This window comes from Megascapheus bottae, chromosome 2, assembly GCF_031878675.1.
Source record: "Megascapheus bottae isolate mThoBot1 chromosome 2, mThoBot2.hap1, whole genome shotgun sequence".
NCBI classification, from domain to species: domain Eukaryota; kingdom Metazoa; phylum Chordata; class Mammalia; order Rodentia; family Geomyidae; genus Megascapheus; species Megascapheus bottae.
The window spans coordinates 89550-107251 of NC_143510.1; the positions used below are offsets into that span (position 1 = coordinate 89550).

At 38.5% G+C, this 17702-nt stretch overlaps 1 protein-coding gene across 3 annotated transcripts in view; it reads right to left on the minus strand.

The window, feature by feature from the left end:
* The window catches only part of Ints13 (integrator complex subunit 13), a 41604-nt gene that overhangs the window by 16772 nt on the left and 7130 nt on the right, over positions 1-17702 (minus strand). For all 3 annotated transcript variants that reach the window (XM_090318872.1, XM_090318890.1, XM_090318880.1), the window contains 5 exons: positions 12865-13067; positions 12195-12275; positions 7162-7252; positions 6482-6610; positions 4457-4541 (listed from right to left, as the gene is read on the minus strand). In XM_090318872.1, the coding sequence (XP_090174998.1) occupies positions 4457-4541; positions 6482-6610; positions 7162-7252; positions 12195-12275; positions 12865-13067 (589 nt within the window). The remainder of the gene's footprint in view (positions 1-4456; positions 4542-6481; positions 6611-7161; positions 7253-12194; positions 12276-12864; positions 13068-17702) is intronic.

A 17702-nucleotide genomic window follows, 5' to 3' on the forward strand; every position in this document is an offset into this window, starting at 1 on the left:
AAAAAAAAGAATGTAGAAGAAAGAAGCTATACTCAGACTAGGAGTAGTAAGAGATACACTATGAAGAAGAATTCAAGATTTAGTAGTAATGGGAACAGTCTGTTAAGAAAATGTAACAATTTTAAATATATATTCATCAAACTGGGTGCACCTAACTTCATAAAATAAACATCACTGGAAAAAAAGGAACAGATAGAGCCAAATACAATAACATTAGGCAGGGGCTGGGAGTTTGGCCTAGTGGTAGAGTCCTTGCCTAGAACGCACGAAGACACAGAGAAGACACGGGTTTGATTCCTTGGTACCACAGCCAGAAGTGGTCCCAAGTGGGAGAGCCCTAGCCTTGAGAAAACCCAAAGACATTGCCCAGGCCCTGAGTTCCAGCTCCAGGACTTGCAAAAAATAAATTAAAAAAAAGCAGTGCGTAACTTACTGTGCCACAATCAATAGACAGATCATCTAGGTGAAATATCAACAAACTTCAAGGCTAACCTGTGGCAAAGACCAAATTGATAATAGGCATATGCAGAATATTCTACCTACCTAAAGAAAAATAGGCATTCTTGATGGAACTTCCACCCGAAACCATAAAGCAAGTTTTAGTAAATACAAGAAAAGTAAAACATTTTTTGCCCTTCGGTTAATCTTACATTGTTACTGTCTCTGACTTTGTTACCTGGTATATTGTATATATATTTATTTATTTATTTGAAATAGGAAAGGGAAGGGGGAAACACAAGATGGTTGGGAGGGGGAGGGAGAAGAGAAATGGGGACAAAAAACATGAGAAGGGGTATCAATGTGTGAGAAGTAATGCACCTACTACCTAGTGAATGTAACTGTAACCCTCTATACATTACCCCAACAATAATAATTAAATTAAATAAATTTTAAAAAGAAAAGTAATTTTTGTATCTTTAATAGATACAAAAGGGATCATAACAGAATAAAATTACTAGCAAGAAAAACTATAAAAAAGCTACACAAACACATAGAGACTAGATAGTATATTTTTAAATGAATAGTGAGTTATTAAAAATAATCAAAAAGGATTCCCTTAAAAGTAAAAAATTAAAATCCAAAATACTTGTTTCTCAAGAAGCTGAGATCACAGTTTGAAGACAGTAGGAAAATCCATGAGACTCTTAAACCACTCAGAGAAACCCAGAAGTGGTGTCTGGGGAGAGATTGGGGGAAATCCAAAATACCAGACCAACAGAATGTTGGTGGATTTTGCCTATAATCCTTGGTACTGAGGAGGCTGAGATCTGAGGATTACAGTTTGAAGCTGGCTTAAGCAGAAAAGTGTGTGAGACTCTTGTCTCCAAATAATCAGCAAAAAAAGCCAAAGCAGAGTTGTAGCTTAAGCAGTAGAGTGCTAGACTTCAGCAAAAAAGCTCAGGGACAGTGCCTAGACTCTGAGTTCAAGCCCCAAGACGGACAGACGAACAGACACACAGACACACACACATACACACATACCCCAAATGCCAAAAACTATGGGATGCGGAGAGAGCAGTTTTAAGAAGGAAGATTGTAGCTATCTAGTACCTTCATTAAAAGCAAATAATTCATACATTTCATAAAATACATAAAATAATGATACATTTTAAAAACTGAGGGAAAACAAGAACAAGCAAATCTCAAAATCAAGAAATGAAAAGAAAGATAAAATTCAGGAAGACAAACAATGGCAATCATTTCTTCCTAATCACAATATCAAAATAATGCAATGACATAGCTCAGTACTCAGAGAAGACTTAAATTTTAAATGCACAACTAATTACACCCTGTCCTAATCTATTTAGAAACAACATTAGCTAAAGGGTCCAGGAAACGAATACACAAATAATATATGCGTGACTGCCATTCACAAAAACCACAGTAAAGCACAGTTCACTGGATTCCTCCAGTAACAACAAGTACATGTACAGTAACAAAACTGACAAATGTCTGGATAAGTACAGGGATAAGAGCACTTCTAAATTAAAGATCTACAGCTTTCTTGAGAAGTAATGATCAGGGCCTAGGCACAGTTCCTATGTTCTTTTGCTCAAAGCTAACATTCTTCTACTTTGAGGCATAGAGAAACCATTTCTATTTGCAAGGAAATGTTTTCAAAATTAATTAAACCACCTCACAGGTCTTTGAGTTACATTTCCAAAGTTTGCCACATTCTTTTGTTAAACATTAATATATATTTATTAAAATAAGTTTGCTTCTGTTAGAAAACAGCAGGTGAGGGCTGGGAGTTTTGCCTAGTGGTACAGTCCTTGCCTAGCATGCACAAAGACGCGAGTTCAATTCCTTGGTACCACATAGATAAAAAAGCCAGAAGTGGTGCTGAGGCTCAAGTGGTAAAGCTTCTAGCCTTGAGAAAGTCTAAGGACTGGCAAAAAAAAAAATCTGAGATATGTCACAAGCATATAAGCATATCTACATTATCTACAGTCCATCACTATCTCACTTCAGAACAAACACATATCACATGACCAAAGTCAATCACTTATTCTCTGACAGCACCTATCTACATAAAAGAGCATTATAGAGTTTAACCAAACGTCAAGGCTTAAAGGTTTAGAAAATGACGTTTAAATCTTAAAATTGCCTTAAATATCCAATCCTAATTGGATGAAGAATTTACAATTCATCAAAGCCAGCTAATTTATAAGCATTGAATGTGAGTTCAAAATACTGTGTGATTTCCTTCATCCTTAGTATCTTTTCCAGTTTTTGTTAAGACTCATCCGCTTGTATTTTTGGTCTGGTAACAGCTGTTTTTTTTTAAATATTTTTGTAGATTTATATGCCCTTAATAATTCAATGGTAAATTTATTTTCATGTTAAATTATATCACTGCTGGAAATAAAGTATTTCATATTAAATTTTAAAAAATGCAAATCAGCCAGCCATGATGGATCGCAACTGTAATCCCAGCTATTTAAGCGGCTGAGATCTGAGGATCGAGGTTCAAAGCCAGCCCAGGCATTAAAGACTGAGTGTGGCTATGGCTCCGGGGATAGGGCAGTAGCCCTGAGCTAAAGAGCTCGTGGAGGGGCCAGGAATTTGGCCTAGTAGAGTGTTTCCTAGCATGCATGAAGACCCAGGTTTGATTCCTCAGTACCACATACATAGAAAAAAGCTGGAAATGGTGCTGAGGCTCAAGTGGTAGAGCACTAGCCTTGAGAAAGTCCAAGAACAGTGCTCAGGCCCTGATGCCCCTCAGCATATAAATGGATCAAGACAATATAGCAACATGGTACTTATACACAATGGAATTCTATGCTGACATCAGAAAGAATGACATCGCCCCATTCGTAAAGAAATGGAAAGACTTGGGAAAAAAAATCACAGTAAGTGAAGTAAGCCAGATCCAAAGGAACATACGATCCATGATTTCCCTCATTTGTAATAATTAGTACACATCTAGGATTCTCCTAGCAGAGGATCACAATAGCTTAAAAGCTATGTACATACAGGATGAGACTATACAAAAGGAACTCTAAGATATGGAAATAAGAGGTTTATCTTTGTGACTATTGTTCTTAATATACTATGTGCAGTTATTTCTTTTCTCTTTTTTCCCCTTATGGTTAATCTTATGTGGTTACTGTATCTGACTTTCTTACCTGGTATTTTATATGTATGTTTATTTGTTTATTTGAAATAGGAAAGGGAAGGAGGAAAACAAGATGACTGCGAAGGGGACAGAGGGAGGGAAAGGGGGAAAAACATGAGAAAGTGTATCAAGGTTAAGAAGTAATGTACCCACTATCTGACAACCGTAACTGTAACCCAGTAACATTACCTCGACAATAAAATACAATTTAAAAACAAAAAAAGATGCATTTTACTTGTAACCCTTCTACACAACTACTTTAAAGATAATTTTCTTTGCCAGATCTGGGCTTGAGCACAGGGCCTGAGCACTGTCCTTGGACTTTCTCAAGGCTAGAGCTCTACCCCTTGAGCCTCAGCACCACTTCTGGCGTTTTTCTATGTATGTGGTACTGAGGAATTAAACCCGGGTCTTTGTGCATGCTAGGCAAGCACTCTACCACTAGGCTAAACTCCCAGCCTATTAAAGGTAATTTTTAAACTAAAGACAAAATAAAACAGAAACTCAAAACAGCTCTTTCCAAAGTGGTATATATACAAAACCAAGTGTTAACTACTTGGCTATAAAGGAGGAGGAAATGTCATCTGCAGAATGGAAATCATCATGTTAAGTAAAATAGACCAGATTTGCAATAGTACATACGACATCCAGCTTTCAAAATGAAAGACACAAAAGGAGGGAGGATTTGTAAGGGGTCCTTGGGAATGGGAGTAGGAAAGGGTAATGGGTGGGTCAACGTGATTGTAGTATGTTAGATGCATGTGTGAAAAAAAATGTCACAATAAACCCATTATTTCATCCAATAAAAAAAAAACCCAGCTCTTTCCCATGACTCACCACTCTTCAGGAAATCTACATGAGCATCCTTGTGATGAAGCAGTTCCACGTCATAATTGGCAGATGTGTTAGCATGTTGTTCTTCCTTCAAGCAAAATTTAAAACATGCACAATAACTTGGTGTTGATTCCAAAACAAAGGAATTAACTATTCAGTTTGCTTTTTTGTTTAAACTGAAGTCAAATACATTCAACATTTCAGCAATCTACTTAGTAATTAGTCTATTTAAAGATACAGTACAAAACTAACAATTTGTTAGGTAACAACGAATATAGAAATTTTGGAGTTTCTGTTTTACTAATTAGCATATTTTTTACACAACATGAAAATAATGTACATAAACTGAAAGTGAAATAATGGTTAAAAGAGAAAAAGCATCTTCAAATACCTACAGTGAATTTAATGAACACCAGTTATTTAAGATAGCAAATACAAACTAATAAGTAAGCCTTCTAACTTGTTTTAATAAAAATTTGAACATTATATATTTACTTAAGTGAGTAAAGACTAAAAAATATAATGGCAGAAGCAAACAAATGTCAGCTATAATAAGCAAGTAATCAATATAGTCAGTATTTTTTATAAGGAGTATTTGTAAAAAAAAAAAAAAAGCATATAAGCACATTTGTTATTTTGTCAACTGTTTCTACATTAGGAATATGAGCCTAAGGTATCTCCCCCACAGGCCCTTCTTGTTGGTTATAGGGCTTGAACTCAGCACCTGGGCACTGTCTCTTAGCTCTTTCACTCAAGGCTGGCGCTCTACCACCTTGAGCCATAGCTCCACTTCCATTTTCCCTGGGGGTTAAATGGAGATAAGAGTGGACTTTCCTGCCCCTGCTGGCTTTGAACTGCAATCCTCACATCTAAGCCTCCTGAGTAGCTGCGTTTACAGACTTAAGCCACCAGAGCCTTACAATATAGTAATAAGGAACCAGCATATGGAATTAGGAGGAAACTAATAATGAAAGAATTATATTTCCCCAAAAATTGAATGCTGATACATAATGGCACAGCAAAGTGAAACTGAACTGGGACGGGAGTTTGGCCTAGTGATAGAGTGCTTGCCTAGCACGCAGGAAGACCCAGGTTTAATTCCTCAGTACCACATACATAGAAAAAAGCTGGAAGTGGTGCTGAGGCTCAAGTGGTAGAGCTCTAGCCTTGAGAAAGTCCAAGGACAGAGCTCAGTCCCTGAGCTCAAGCCCAGGACTGGCAACACCCCGCCCCCCCCCACCCTGCCCTAAAAACAAACAAACAAACAAAAAAACCTGAAAATGAAGCCAGGTATGGTGGCATATAGTTATAATCTCAGTCCTCAGAGCTAAAATGGGAAGGTCATTAGGTCAGGATTACACAGAAACATCCTGTTACCTCCACTAAATTGAAACTAGTATAACAACGTCAGTGTGAAGGCTTAGGTAGAATAGTTACTCAATATTTTGGGTATAATCAATACAGTTAAATTCAAGTCTGCTCAGAAACAACTCTTAACAGCTTACAATATACCCACCACTATGCTGGCAACAGACAACTTACTATAATGCAAATGAACAAGAAGCAACAGATTCCTAAGAAACCCTATTAGTTAAATCATAGGACTCACATCTTTGAATTTTCAGCCATAAAATAAACAATTGCAAGCTATGACTTCTTCTCTAGTTAGAAACAAAAGTAGCATAATGATTCACTAGAATATAGCAAGTATGTAAAATCTAATGCCTCTGAAAAAGAATCACAGAAAAACAATTTAAAATACAGGTTATATTTAATGAAAATAACAAGAACACAACTGTTCTTTATCTTATTTTACACATTCATAGCGTAAATAAAAGTACAGGATTTTGTTCTGTGATCTTTTCCTTTGGATTTACTAACCTGGTCACAGACACTGAATGTGGGCTAGCAAAATAAAAAATATAATACAGGGAGAAAAAATAAAGATTACATTAAAATGAGTATGGCTGGTCAAACAAATATTTTAAGAGCAAAGCTTTCCAAGTGGCAGGAAACAGAACCACCTACCTTCATGGGAATATTTGTGATCGTAGTTGAAGCCAAGTCAAAATGTTGCTGTACTAAAATATTCAATTTAGTAGCAAGATGCCGTCCCGCCCGAACACTGTGAACTTCACTAGCTAAAACAGGGGACAACTACAGAAAAGTATGCAAAAAAGAAAACTCAGACATGAGAAGAAGGTGATGAATAGGCAATTAACAATCAACAGAATCTTTACATTTGTTAATTCTCTTTAAACTTAACAATTCAATAGTAAATGATGGAAATGTTTTCCCAATCCACCAACTCTAAAAGTATAGAATTAGTTTCTTAGTTTCTTTGTTATCAAAGAAACTAGAGTATGTTAGAGTATGTTCTTTGGTAATAAGGAAAAATAATTTTTATGTAATAAAATTAGTTATTAAAGGAACTAAAGTTCAATCAAGTACTTGGAACAATACAAACTCTGTATAGGTTTGCAACACATTTCATTAAAATGAGTGTTAGGGAAGCAAAGCAAAGAATATTTGAAAAAAAAAATGTACAAATATAAGTCCTATGAGCCAATTGAGATATGTGCCATAAAGGTTTGCCTTGCAAATTTTGCAGAAAATATTGAGTTAATCATTTTAATTTTTAAGTTTTCCCCATATTCATTAATAACAATTCACAATAATTTTCTCATCTAACACTTATCTACACTTACTTCTTTTTTAGGACGATCAGATACAAGGCTGTCCTCACCAACCGGGTAGGTATGAATCAAGACCAACTCACATTTTTGAATCTGCATGAGACTTATAAAGAAACTTTTTACTTAAGATAAAATAGAGGATAGATAGAATATATACTCTCTAAAGAATTGAATTGAGGCAAATAAACAATTAAAATCTTAATGTACTAAAAATATATGGCTAAAATCACATATTACTATTGTTAGGTTACAGAGTATATAATGAGTATATAAAAGTATATAATACATTTGTATTAACACTGAGTAGTAAATAATTATACAAATTGAAATAAAGTGAAAATTATTAATTTTCTGTGTATTTAATAGGTACATAAGAAAAATTCTTTGCAGGGGGAGGGGGGGTTGAATGCTGGGCCTGTGCGCTGTCCCTGAGCTCTTCAGCTCAAGGCTACTGCCCTACCCTTGAGCCACAGCCCCACTTCCAATTAGAGATTAACTGGAGATAAGAGTCTCCTGGCTTTGGCCAGGAGTTTGGCCTAGTGGTAGAGTGCCTGCCTAGCATGCACGAAGACCCAGGGTTCGATTCCTCGGTACCACATACAGAGAAAAAGCCAGAAGTGGTGCGGTGGCTCAGGATAGAACACTAGCCTTGAGGAAAGTCCAAGGACAGTGCTCAGGCCCTGAACTCAAGCCCAGGACTGGCAAAAAAAAGTCTACTGGCTTTGTAGTGGCCACGCTGGCTTTGAACTGTGGTCCTCAGATCTCAGCCTCCTGAGTAGTTAGGATTACAGGCATAAGCCACTGCACCCCGCTGTAAAATTCTTATAATTATTTTTCAGTGAAAATGATAAAGGCAATAGACATTGAATATTAATTTTTGTGTTAATAATTTTTTTTTGCCAGTTCTGGGTCTTAAACTCAGGACCAAAGCACTGTACTTGGGCTTTCTGTAGGCTAGTACTCTACTACTTGGGCCGCAGCACCACTTCCAGCTTTTTTTTTTCTAGGTATGTAGTACTGAGGAATAGAACCCAGAGTTCCATGCATACTAGGCATGCACTCTACCACTAAGCCATGCTCCCAGCCCTATACTAATAATTTTTTTAAATCAGCTTCTATTAACTGTTACCTATAACTGATTATTTCTAACAATACTGAATCAGTAACACTAAAAAATATCCTCAACATATTATTTTGAAATTTCTAGACCAACAGAAAAACTGAAATAAAAGTGTAATAGTCAAGGCCAGAGTAGTCAAGCCTAGCAGTAGGGTGCTTGTCTAGCATGCACAAAGCCCCAGGTTCAATTTTGTGATATCACATACACAGAAAAAGCCAGAAATGGTGGTATAGCTCAAGTGGTAGAGCACTACCTTGAAGAAAGCTCAAGGACAGTGCCCAGGCTCTGAGTTCACCCTCCAAAGTATAATAGTCAATAAGCACTCATACATCATACATTATGCATTAGTTGCATTTGATTTCTATACATATACTAAATAGGCAACTCTTTTCTTTAAGTCATTTGCAAATATCTGCAAAGGACACTCCTAAATACTTGAGTACCTACTCCTTGAAAGAATAATTCTACTACAGCAATACTATTTCATCTAAGAAAATAATCAATCTAAGTTACAGAACACAGTGTAATTGTCCTAAATATATCCTTAATATCTATGCTTTAACAGGAAATATGGCCCTAACCCTATCTTTAATATCTCATTTTCTAGAAGTTAATTGGAGATAAGTCTCAGGTCTTTTTGTGCCAGGGCTGGCTTTGAACCTTGTCCTCAGATCTCAGCCTCCTGAGTAGCTAGGATTGCAGGCATGAGCCACTGCGCCCAGCTCTGGGGTCTATTTCAATATGGTGGCTGAAGATGGATGGAAGTCTATGGGATTGAGCTCCTATTTATATAGTCAGCACTGACACCATGAAATTTATACTGGTATAACCGAACTGCAGGAAACAGTCGAGAATGTAGAGTTGGAGAACTGATCAATATAAGAAAAAAGTTTTCATTTGCAGTAGCTTTGTCCTTTTTAAAAATCCACATAGTGCAAGCAAGGAATCACTGGCTCAGGTTTCTGTAATCTTTTTTTTTTCTTTGGTGGGTCATGGGGTTTGAACTCTGGGCCTGGGCGCTGTCCCTGAGCTATTCAGCTCAAGGCTGCTGCCCTACCCTTGAGCCTAAGTCCCAGCCCCACTTCTCATTTTCTAGTGATTGACAGGAGATAAGAGTCTCTCGTACTTTAGTGACTGGGCTGGCTTTGAATCAAGATCCTCAGATCTCAGCCTCCTGAGAGGCTGAGAAACTTTTTTGTTTCTCAGGAGGCTGAGATCTGAGGATCTAGGATTACAGGCTAGAGCCACTGCATTCGGCTAAGTCTCTGTAATCTCAAGTACTTGGAAGGCCAAGAATGAGAGCAGTGCAATTAAAGACCAATGCAAACAAAAGTTCACAAGATTCCTTCTCAACTCCTTAACCCATAACACAACACAGTGGCATGCACCTGTCATCATAAGCTCCTTGAGATGCTCAGATTGAGAGGACTGTAGAGCCTAGACAAGAAGTCTCTGAAGCACTAGTTCTATAGAAGGGCAGCTGGCCATAGTGGCAAGTGAGTGGAGCCAGTTAGCACAAAAACCTAATAGTAGGCAGATTACACCTCAAGTGCTCTAGGATAGGAAACAAGATTCTATCCTAAAAATAACCAGTGAAAAATAGGGATGAATGGAGCTGGGAGTTTGAGGTAGTGGTAGAGTGCTTGCGTAGCATGCATGAAGACCCAGGTTCCATTCCTCAGTACCAACATACATAGAAAAGCTGGAAGTAGTACTGAGGCTCAAGTGGTAGAGTACTAGCCTTGAGGAAAGCCTAAGAACAGTGCTCAGGCCCAGACTTCAGTACCCAAGACTAGTTAAAAAAAAAATAGGAATGGAGGCATGGCTTAGTGGTATTATGCATGCCTAGCAAGAGCAAGGGCCATGAGTTCAAATCCATGTATAGGCAAAAAAAAAAATCACATAATGCAATGAACTATTACATTTTAGTTTGGTACATACAGAATAATGCCACTAACAGCACATTTTCTAAATATGAGCATAATGCCACTAACAGCACATTTTCTAAATATGAGCATGAGGCATCAAAACAAATACACATTAGAAATTTGTTTGTTTTCTTACTGTATTTTATTGTTGCGGTGGAAATTTGTGTATTATTTTGTCCTTCTTTTTTCTATGTATGTGGTATGCAGGAATCAATCCTGGGGCTTCATGCATGCTAGGCAAACACTCTATCACTATGCCAAACTCCCAGCCTATTTTGTCCTTATCACTTTTCCTAGCTGAAAAAGTAATATTCCAAAGTACAAGGAAAAACAAAAAAGTTTCTAGTCAAAGTTAGAATTTCAGGCTCATCTGTTAGATCAAATAATAGAATTCCAGCAAGTATAATAATCATATTTAAATATTTTCAGCAAGGGCCGGAAGGTTGGCCCAGTGGTAGAGTGCTTATCTAGTACACACAAAGACCCAGGTTCGATTCCTCAATACCACATACATAGAAAAACCTGGAAGTAATGCAGTGGCTCAAGTGGTAGAGCTCTAGCCTTGAGAAAGCTCAAGGACAGTGCTCAGGGCCTGAGTTCAAGCCCCAGGACTGCCAAAAATAAAACATACACACATATATATACATATATATGTGTGTATTTTTTTTCCTCAGGGCCGGGAATTTGGCCTAGAGATAGAGTGTTTGCCAAGCATGCACAAGGATAGATGTTCAGTGTAGCAGGTATATTTAATTTTATTAAAATTCTTTGGAAACTGAAAGGCCATTTACTCAGAACATTTGCTTTTTGGGCTAGGAGTTTGGCTTAATGGTAGAGTCCTTAGTTAGCATGCACAACGACCCTGGTTTGATTCCTCGGAACCACATACATAGAAAAAAACTGTTGGGGGGGAAGGCAGGAGTTTGGCCTAGTGGTAGAGTGCTTGCCTAGCATGCACGAAGACCCAGGTTCAATTCCTTGGTATCACATACATAGAAAAAAGCCAGAAGTGGTGCTGAGGCTCAAGTGGTAAAGCTCTAGCCTTGAGAAAGTCCAAAGAAAAAAGCTGGAAGTGGTGCTGTGGCTCAAGTGGCAGAGCCCTAGCCTTCAGAAAGCCCAAGGACAGTGCACAGGCCCTGAGTTCAAGGCCCAGGACTGGGAAAGAAAAAAATACACACACACACACACACACACACACACACACACACACACACACACACACAGAGAGAGAGAGAGAGAGAGAGAGCGCCAAGCAGGTTACCAGTATTTTAATAACTCAGGATACTGAGATCTGTGGATCTCAGTTTGAAGCCAGCCAGGGAAGAGGAAGTCTATGAGATTATCTCTTATTAACTAGCAAAAAGCCAGAAGTAGAGGGATGGTAGAGTGACACCTTTGAGCACAAAGCTAAGGAACAACACCCAGGTCCTGAGTTCAAGTCCCAGTCCTAGCACAAAAACAAAAACAAAACACAAAAATAACCAAATAAAAAACTGCAAATAATGCAGGAGCATAGCCTAGTGATAGAATGCTTACCTTGCATGCACGAAGACTTGAGTTCGATTCCTTGATACCACATAGAAAAAAGCCAAAAGTGGTGCTGTGGCTCAATTGGAAGAACTCCAGCCTTGAGAAAAAGCCCAAGGACAGTGATCAGTCTCTGAGTTCAAGCCTCAGGACTAGAAAAAAGCAAAAAAATAGGGCCGGGAGTTTGGCCTAGTGGTTAAAGTGCTTGCCTAGCATGCATGAAGACCCAGGTTCGATTCCTCGGTACCACATACATAGAAAAAAGCCGGGAGTGGTGCTGAGGCTCAAGTGGCAGAGCTCTAACCTTGAGAAAACCCAAGGACAGTGCTCAGGCCCTGAGTTCAAGCCCAGGACTGGCCAAAATAAATAAATAAATAAATAAATAAATAAATAAATAAAAACAAAAAAACACTGTAAATAATCACATAAATACATGAAGTTAAAGACAATATTTTATGAGTTATACTCACTGATCTGAATTTGCAGCGAGCTTGTTATGTTCATGAATTGTTTCCTGGACACAGTCTTCAAGCATTCGTACATGACTATCACTATGGAATGAAAAGACAGAGAAAAAAAATCAGAAGGAAAAAAAAACTAAAACAATTATTAGCTGTTGGTTGTACGAGCATGTAAAATTATTTCAGTAGATATATTTTTATTCAAAATTAACAAGCTAGCTTTTTAAAAAAAAGGCCTGTAATCCTAGCTACTAGATCCTCATGATCTGAGGATCATGGTTCGAAGCCAGTCCAGGCACTAAAGAATGTGGGACTCTTATCTCCAATTAACCACTAGAAAACTGGAAGTGGGGCTGTTGCTCAAAAGGTAGGGCAGTAGCCTTGAGAAGAAGAGCTCAGGGACAGCACCCAGGCCCAGAGTCCATGCCCCATGACTCACAAAAAAAAATGTAAAAGAAAACATCCAAATCTTTCCATGATGATAATCTAAATCAGTTTTCACTTAAATTGGCCCATTTTATTTACAATTGAACACAGATTTAATACCAGGGGAAAAACTGCACTGAACACTTTCAATATGCTTAAAGGATTTCATGCAAACCCTAAATTTCACATAGAATCCACAACAGAAATAGAATTCCTTCAATGAAACTATGGTTGCAACTCATATATACCCCACCTTTTTGCATTAGTAATGCAGATTATTCGGCCTCTATTCCCAACACGTTCTGCATTCTCCATGAGTAAAGTCCGCGCCTCATGTTGATATTCAGTAATTTTGCAAAGGGTCTCCACTGCAGCCACAAGACCGTGCAGAATACTGCAGCACTCGGGGTCTGCTCGAGGGTTAGGAGGCCCAACAGCAGCTAATGACGCCATAAGCTACAAACAAGAAGAAATGGTGGTGACAAAGGAGACAAAAACACCAGAAGAAAACCATAAACCATATTTCTGAAAAAAGAGGACACAAATATCCTTAACAAAATACTGCTATAACTCAGACATACACACACACACACACATACATACATACATATATATACATACACACACACACACACAGAATTACACAGCATCATCAAGGAAGATTTACATCAGGCATAGAAAGCTGATTTGATATCTTAAAAAAAAAAAATCAGGGGCCAGGAGTTTGGCCTAGTGGTAGAGTGCTTGCCTAGCATGCAGGAAGGCCCACATACATAGAAAAAAGCTGGAAGTGGGGCTGAAACTCAAGTGGTAGAGTTCTAGCCTTGAGAAAGCCCAAGGACAGCTCTCAGGCCCTGAGTTTAAGCCCCAGGACTGATTTTAAAAAATTCAATTCATATAAAACATCTTATGAATAGAATAAAAAAAAAATCGGGGCCGGGAGTTTGGCCTAGTGGTAGAGTACTTGCCTAGCATGCACAAAGTTCCAGGCTACACAGAAAAAGGTAAAAGTGGTGCTATGGCTCAAATGGTAGAGTGCTAGCCTTAAGAAAGCAGAAGGACAATGCTCAGGCCCTAGCAAAAAAAATGCTCAGCACTAGCAAAAAAAAAAAGAATAAAAAAACACAAAAATCATGTAACCAACTCTATAAACACAGATACAGGGACTTAACAAAATCGAAGTTTAAAAAAATACCCAGTCTACCCTTGGTTATCTCATATTGTTACACTATCTCACTTTGTTACCTGATATATCAGATATAATTGTATTTGGTTATCTGAAATTGGATAGGGAACAGGGGAAAACAAGATGAAGGGTGGGGGAGGGGGGAAGGGAAATGGGGACCACGACATGTGAAAGGGAATCAATATGTGGGAAATAAGGCACCATTTATCTGGCAAATACCATGTAACCCTTCTATTAATTACAATAAAAAATATATTTAAAAAAATACCCAGTCTAAAAAAGCTTCAGTGAACTAAGAACAAAGAAGACTCTTTGGGGCTGGAAGTTTGTCCTAGTGGTAGAGTGCTCACCTACTATGCACGAATACCCGGGTTAAATTCCTTGGTACCATATACACAGAAAAAGCCAGAAGTGGTGCTGTGGCTCAACTGGTAGAGCTCTAGCCTTGAGAAAGCCCAAGGACAGGACTCAGGCCCTGAGTTCATGCACCAGGACTAGCAAAAAAAAGAAGAATCTTCTTAAGTAGATACTAACAAAAACCCCACAGGGCAGAGCATTGGTGGTTTACACCTACACTCCTAGCTACTAGCTACTAGTAGGTGAAAGATTTCGGAGTTCAAAGCTAACCCAGGAAGTTTATGAGACTCTTATTCCCAATAAAGTACTCAGAAAAGGCTAGAAGTGGTGCTATGGCTCAAACTGGTAGAGTGATGTCCTTGCGCAAAAAGAGTTTGAAGACTGCATCCAGGCCCTGAGTTCAAGCCCCAGGACCATTAAAAACAAAACAAACCACAATAGGTAACATTACACCAATTATGATGTTTAGAACCAAAAAGTCAGATAGTTACAAATTTGACAGTTCTTCAAATTGTTAAATACAGGTTACCAAATTTCCAAAAAAATTAACATATAATTTTCACACACAAATAGCATGCCTATAGTACCATTGTAGACAACAGCCAGAAGGTGAATCTGAATGTGATTAACTGACAAGGAGATAGACAAAATGTAGGGATCCAATGCATGAGAATATTAGTCATAAAAAGGACTGAAGTACTTACTGGTGAATACTATAATATGGATGAACCTTGAAGATACTGCAAATGCTAAGTCCAAAAAGGCAGTTACAAAAGACCATATGATTCTATTATATGGCATGACTAAAACAGAGAAATCTGTTCTGTTCTAGAAAATAGATTAGTGATGCCTTGTCTGATGGGAGTATGGGGGAGATAACAGATAACAGCTAAAAAGTATATGGAGAATTTTAAGGGGAAGACATATTGTAAAATTGAATGTCCATCTGTGAATATATTTTAAATGATAAGTTGTAGGTTTTAAGTAGGAAAATGGCTAGATACGTGAATTGTTCTTGATAAAGCTGTTTGGAAGGAAGAATATGTGTACTGGATAGACTATATATATGCCTGTAGTCCCAGCTAATGGGGAGGGTGAGATGGGAAGATCACTTCAGTCTGAAAGTTCAAGGCCAGCCTGAGCAAGGTAATAAGAGTATGTCAAAAAAGGAAACGTATGAGGGGAAAGGAAGGGAGGAGAAGACAGAAGAGAGAGGGAAGGAGAGAGTGCAGGGGAGAGGGAAGAAAAGAAGACAGGATGAGCAGAGAAAAAAGAAGAAAGAATGAGGATTGCTGCGGGAAGGTGGACAGGAGGGGATGGGAGAGGAGAAGGGCAGAGGGGAAAAAAGAGAAGGCAAGAAGAGGAAAGGAGGAGAGGAGAGAGGGATGGGGCAGAGAGCAGGGAAGGGTAGAAGGGAGAGTTGCACTTCATAAGTTATAAAAGGCTATAATAGGGGCTGTAATGTGGCTTAGTGGTAGAGTGCTTGCCTACCATATGTGAAGCCCTGGATTCTATTCTTTTTTCTTTTCTTTTTTTTTTTTGGCCAGTCCTGGGGCTTGAACTCAGTGCCTAAGCACTGTCCTTGGGCTTTCTCAAGGCTAGCACCTCTACCACTTGAGCCACAGCACCACTTTCAGCTTTTCCTATGTATGTGGTACCGAGGAATCAAACCCCTGTCTTCGTGCATGCTAGGCATGCACTCTACCAGTAGGCCAAACTCCCAGCCTAGGTTTAATTCTTCAGTATCACATAAACAGAAAAATTCAGAAGTAGCAGTAGGGCTCCAGTGGTAAAGTGCTAGCCTTAAGCAAAAGAAGCTCAGGGACAGTGCCCAGACCCAGAGTTCAAGCCCCAGGACTGACACAAAAAGGAAAAAAAAAGAACAAAAGGTAACTATGTTTACCAGTTTTCAGGCTATATATATATATATTGCCAGTTCTGGGCCTTGAACTTATGACTGAACATTTCTTTTGCTTGAGCTTCTTTTGCTCAACGCCAGCACTTTACAACCTCAGCCATAAAGCCACTTCCAGCTTTTTCTGTTTATGTGGTACTGAGGAATTGAACTCAGGGCATCATGCATGCTAGGCAAGCACTCTACCACTTAGCCACATCCCCAGCCTAATCATAAATATCTTAAGATCAAATGTTATGAAAAACACATTTTCACAAAGTAATCCATTAATTCCATTTTTTAAAATGACAGAAAAAATTCACAGGAAATTATTTAAATAATATATCCATATATTTTGACACAGATCTCTTACTCTCTCATTCAATTTTGAATTTTGCTTCTTTCCTCTTTCTTTTCTCTGAAATAATCATACTGAGGGCCGGGAGTTTGGCCTAGTGGTTAAAGTGCTTGCCTAGCATGCACGAAGACCCGGGTTCAATTCCTTGGTACCACATACATAGAAAAAAAAGCTGGAAGTGGTGCTGAGGCTCAAGTGGTAGAGCTCTAGCCTTGAGAAAGTCCAAGGACAGTGCTCAGGCCCTGAGCTCAAGCCCAGGACTGGCAAAAAAAGAAAAAGAAAAAAGAAATAATCATACTGAACCATAATGTCTGCCTTTTACTAAATTCACTTAAATTCATATTTTAGTCCCCTTCCCTAAATATTCCCTGTTCATACCCTTCTATCTATAAAAAAAAAAAAGGAAGTGTTTGCTTATTCCTTTTTCCTTTTTGCCAGTCCTGGGACTTGAACTCAGGGCCTAAGCACTGTCCTTGGGCTTTCTCAAGGACCACAGCACCACTTCTAGCTTTTTCTATATATGTGATGCTGAGGAATCAAACCCATGTGTTCGTGCATATTAGGTAAACATTATACCACTAGGCCAAACTCCTGGCCCAAGAACTGTTTTTTACTCATAACTTTTTTTCTTTTTGGAGGCATAAAGCTGATATAACAATGTTGAGGATATAAGGAAAAGGCATCAAGAGTGAGGGAAAAAGAGAGAAAGAAAGAAAGAGAGAGAGGAAGACAGACAGAGAGAGAGAGAGAGAGAGAGAGAGAGAGAGAGAGAGGAGGAAGACAGAGAGAGAGAGAAAGAGAGAGAGGAGAGAAAGAAAGAGAGAGAAAGAAAGAAAGTCTAACAAATATTAATAATAGGCCGGGAGTTTGGCCTAGTGGTTCGATTCCTCGGTACCACATATGCAGAAAAGCCAGAAATAGTGCTGTGGCTCAAGTCGTAGAGCATTAACTTTGAGGGAATCCCAAGGACAGTGCTCAGGCCCTGAGTTTATGTCCCTGGTCTAGCAAAATAATAGTAATAATAATACTTATAATAATAATGTTTAAATTGATATACAATTAATACAAGTAAGACATAGTTTAGAACTCTATTTACTATGGAAGTAATATTTGAAAATACAATTGTGGTGGTTCATGTAGGTAATAGCTGTTCAGGAGGCTGAAATCTGAGAATCACTGCTATTCAGGAGACTGAGATCTGAGAAACATGTTCAAAGCCAGCCCAGGCACTTGAGTCCTTAAGACTCAACTCCAACTAACCACCAGAAAACCAGAAGTGGGGGCCAAGAGGTTGGC